General features: G+C 51.8%; 1 protein-coding gene across 1 annotated transcript in view; it reads left to right on the top strand.

Annotated features, from left to right (window-relative positions):
* Positions 1-4667, top strand: part of FRMPD2 (FERM and PDZ domain containing 2) — an 87711-nt gene that overhangs the window by 66474 nt on the left and 16570 nt on the right. The window contains 7 exon segments of the mRNA XM_014535675.1: positions 505-571; positions 573-647; positions 649-701; positions 704-714; positions 2488-2522; positions 2639-2670; positions 2673-2713. Of these exon segments, the coding sequence (XP_014391161.1) occupies positions 505-571; positions 573-647; positions 649-701; positions 704-714; positions 2488-2522; positions 2639-2670; positions 2673-2713 (314 nt within the window).

Here is a 4667-nt window from a genome sequence, read left to right as displayed (position 1 = left end):
GTTAGGGACAATCAGGCAGGCAGGCAGGCAGGTGAGCTGTTAGGAGCCAGTAGTCCCGGATAGTGAGAGGGATGTCTGACTGCTGGTTTAGGTCCAATCCCTGTGAGATTGGGCCTAAACCGGCAGTCAGACATCCCTCAAAGGGTCCCATATTGGAGAGGGTGCAGGCCAGGCTGAGGGACAACCTCCCTGTGCATGAATTTCATGGACCGGGCCTCTAGTTCATAAATAAAACATATGATTAAGTTTACCTGTTTCATTGTTAAACATGTAGCTATTTGAAAACTTTGACATTACATATGTGGTTTGCATTTGTAGCTCACACTATATTTCCATTGGACAATACTGATCTACAATATGTATGAGACTCTCATAAAAATTAGCAAAATGAAATCTTTTTATGTAAAACATGGAATCCATCTCCTTGACAGTTTGCCTTCTGAGGCTGGTTAATTTATGTGTAATGTGCTGAAGGGCTGATCTCCCTCACACCCTACCATACAGGTGTGAAGTTTGAATTCAAACTGAGGAAGGCTGGTGGTGGTGTGGGATTCCCCTTTGTGCAGATGGAGAGAGAGCTGCAGCCACCTCAATAATGATCTTGTGAGGAATAAGCGGCTCTTCCCAGGGCAGCCAGCTGAGGAGAGCAGCCACCGCAGCTGGTGGCATTATCCTGGCTGCAAATGGAAAGCCCATGGACGGCTCCTCTTCCAAGTGGGAGGCCATGAAGGCTGCAGCCTGGGTGCATGCTGGTGTTGGCCATGCTCTCCCAGGCCCACCCACTGTGAGGGATGCTCTCGGCTCTTGTCAATCAGCCCTGGCGCCTGCACTGTGATCACCTAAAGAGAGCAGTCTGCAGCACATTCTCACATTTAATTTTTCATCTTAGTTTTAAAATATCTGACCTTGACTCAGCCTTGCTTTAATTAGGCTCATAATGGGATGGAAGATAAACCCTGACTTTTGTGTTGTCTAAAGGTGTAACACATTCTGGGAGGTGAGTGTGAGGGCTGAAGGGACTCCAGTGGGTCCCTTTCTGTCCTCCCCCGCTTTTCTACTAAATTTACAGCTTTTGATGCATAGTGTTGCATTGTTTATCCTGTATCATCAAAAATCCTATATAATGAAAGCCTAATATGCTAAGTGTCTGGTTGGCCATTCAACCAATCAAAGTGTAATATGCTAATGATATGCTAAGGATGCTCAACCGCTCACTATGATGTGCACTGACTACCAGGGGGCAGACAGTCAACCAGTCAACCAGTTGCTATGATGTACACTGACCACCAGGGGGGAAGATGCTCCGACTGGTAGGTGAGCTTGCTGCTGGGGTCCGGCTGATTGGGACTGAGTGAGATGGGCCGGACACTCCCTGGAACCCTCCCCATGGTCCCTCTCCGGCCCTGATCATACACTGGTGGGGTCCCTCGGCCTGGCCTGGGCCCTCTCACAATCCAGTATTCCTTAGGGAATGTCGGAGAGCTGGTTTCTCGGCCCGATCCCACAGGCCAGGCCGAGGGACTCCACTGGTGCATGAATTCATGCACTGGACCTCTAGTGTACTTTATGAAAGACAGTGAAAAGTGGATGCTTTTCAATGCTTATAGCACAAAATCTCTATGGAATACTGTACATATCAGTCAGGGTCCTGGCAGAAAATGAGTCATTTGAGGAGAGTTTAATAAAGGTGTGGGCAAGGGAAATAATGGAGCCCTGGGGCTGGGAACCAGGGTGCAGTGATCCACTCCCCCAAGTCCAAAGGGACATGGGAAGGAGCAATTACCACACCCCAGAAGCTGAGAGAGCTGATGGAGTGAGCTCACTGAAATGAGCTGTGACACGAACTGAGGGACGCAGTCTCCTGTGACTACCCCATGGGGAGGGAGGCAGGCACACGCACACGCGTGCACGCACACACACACACACACACATGCACTACCCAGCTTCCCTCTCCTCCCACCCTGCAGCCCTCACAGACATGCCCCCAAAGCACAGGGCATGCTGCCAAAGCCAGAGGAGGGCCTGGGGTGGGTGAGGAGGGCCCAGGGTAGGTAGGGAGGGCGGAGAGTCCCCAGGACAGTGTATGTATAGGTGGGGATGCCTATCCATCGGCTTCGGATCTCAGAACTGTCCTCTAGAAACTGGGGCAATAGCACAGGTGAGAGGTTCCGAGGGCCGAGCTGAGTGTTGGCTGGTGATGCTGAGAGGGGGGCCTTGGGAGGGAAGGAGGTTGAGACAGCAACAGCACCTTGCTTGAGTCACTGTGTCCCTGAAGAGAAGGCATCATCATTGGTGCACTCCCTCGGGGGAGCTCAGGCCCTGCCTTGCCTCCGCCCACTCTGGGAAATCAGCCCCAGTGGTCTTCTCCAGTTTTCGGAACTGAGGAGCTTATCCAGGTGGGATGGGGAGCGGCGCCAGGGCGGTGGTGGAGAGCTCAGAGGAGACCACAGCCATCCAGCCCCGCACCTAACTGTTTGCCTCCTGTAGGCGGTGCTCCATTTACTGCGAGGGGCCTCTCGGAAGTCACGCTTCTGCCTCTCCTGACGTTTGAATCTCCCCGCACATGGTCACATGTGCAGATCCTGGTCATGAACGCGCTAGAGCCAGGCTCCCCGGCAGCCCCTCCATTTACTGCGAGGGGCCTCTCGGAAGTCACGCTCCTGCTTTGCCGACCCCTCCGGGGGTCTTGCCTGAGATGGACCAGGGCTGGCAGGCAAGATGTGGTGCCCCTGCCCTCTTCATAGGCACCCCATTTCCTGGCTGGTGCGTTTGAGAAGCCCAGCTTTGCTTTAGGTAGGGTTCGACGCCACCTTCTCACCGGGGCCGGAACATAGCTGGCCCCCAAACCTCCATTGGTTGAAACAAGTTCCTAAGGTCTTATCTCTGCCATTTCCCTCCCCTCCCTGCTTCTGCCTCTCCCGACGTTTGAATCTCCCTGCACATGGTCACATGTGCAGATCCTGGTCATGAACACGCTAGAGCCAGGCTCCCTGGCAGCCCAGGCTGATTGCGGGGAAACTGGAAACAAGAGGAGTAGATGCGAAACCAGAGTGTCCATGCTGAGGAGTGGAATGGAAAACAGAATGTGCATCCGCCCTCCTAAAGCATGACTTCCACATGTGGTCCAGGGAAAAAAAAGGCATTGGGATCAGGGAAATTCAGAAGTTTTACCTTGATGCCTGTATTAGGTTCTCTAGAGAAACAGAACCATTAAGATGTGTATGTGTGTAGGTATATATGTGTGCCAATAGCAAGTACATATATATGCATAGAGGAAGGAGGGAGGGAGGGAGAGAGTGAGTAGGGAAGAGAGAGGGAAGGGGTGGGAAGGGGAGGAGAGAGGAGTGAAGAGAAATTTGAAGGAATTGTCGGGCCTGGCTAGTCTAATTCTGCAGGACATGTGGGCAGTCTGGGGGCAGTGTTCATTCTTTCTTGAAGATCTCAGCCTTTTTCTCTTAAAACCTACAACTGATTGATGAGGCCTGAGGGCAATCTGCTTTACTCACAGTCTACTGATTTAAACATTAATCTCACCTGAAAAATACCTTCACAGAAACATCTAGACTAGTGTTTGACCAAATACTGGGCACTGTGGCTTGGTCAAGTTAGCACTTAAAATGAACCATCACAATGCCGCGTGTTGGGTGCCTGGGACACAGACTCCGCAGCAGAGATGTACTGCTCCCGGGAGGATGCGGGAGGCAGGGCGGGGAAGGAATGTGATGCAGCTGCAACAGGGGCCTTGGCTGACCCCACAGAGATCTCTGGAGCTGAGAGGGCCTCTCGGAGCTGTCCTTAAGAGGGGCAAGAGAGCCCGTGCCTTTCATGAGCAGCAACCGGCTCTGGGGCATGGCTGCCCCAAGGGAGGGGCCCGCCTCTGACTTTGGCAGAGGAAGCTCCCTTGAGCGGCAGAAGGGGCTAGCTGAGTGCCATCAGCAGCCGGCACTCCTAGCAGCTGGCAGAGAGGACCTTGGTCCTGGATGGTCTGTGTGGACACCCTGGAATCTCCCGCACCTGCTTACGCACTCGCTCGCTGCATGGGCGTTGGGCAATTGCCTAACTTCTCTAGGGCCCATGATTCCTCATACAAAACGAGGATTAAAATGATCACTTATCATCACTGAAGGTGACGGGTCACTAAAGACAGCACATGGGACTTGGTGACTCAGATCCTCTTGATGCTCAGACTCCAACAGGTTGTTTGATACTGACTTTGGTGGGAAAAGAGCTATGGAAAGGAAATAAGAAAGTTGCCAATTTAGAAAAAAGCTTAGCGGAAAGCAATTGTATTATACATCTGAACAGGGTGAGTGTGGGAAACTGATATAGGGTTGAGCCTCGGACTGACCTGCTGGCAAAGTCACAAACAAGTCCCAGCTTAGAGGGCTCAGTCCTCTAAGCATAATTAGGCTTGACCTTATAACACTCCCCAGATCTTACCTGGGAAGCTAATGGGCTGAGGGAAGTTCAGGGAGTGTAAACATGATCAAAACAGGTGAAACTCACAAGAACTGTAATTATGGAAACCACTGCATTGTTTACCTCTGACTATAAATGGTCGGTGCGGACTGAGCACGGGTGGAAGTCCTTCCTCTTGAGTTGGACTTACCCGCCTGGTCCCCCAATATTTCCAAATTATCTCTTGTCTTTTCTATTTCATTTGTGTG

This window comes from Myotis brandtii, unplaced genomic scaffold (assembly GCF_000412655.1).
Source record: "Myotis brandtii unplaced genomic scaffold, ASM41265v1 scaffold148, whole genome shotgun sequence".
Classification (NCBI taxonomy): Eukaryota; Metazoa; Chordata; class Mammalia; order Chiroptera; family Vespertilionidae; genus Myotis; species Myotis brandtii.
Note: the sequence above shows the minus strand (reverse complement) of the source record. Positions and strands in the feature narration are given on the sequence as shown.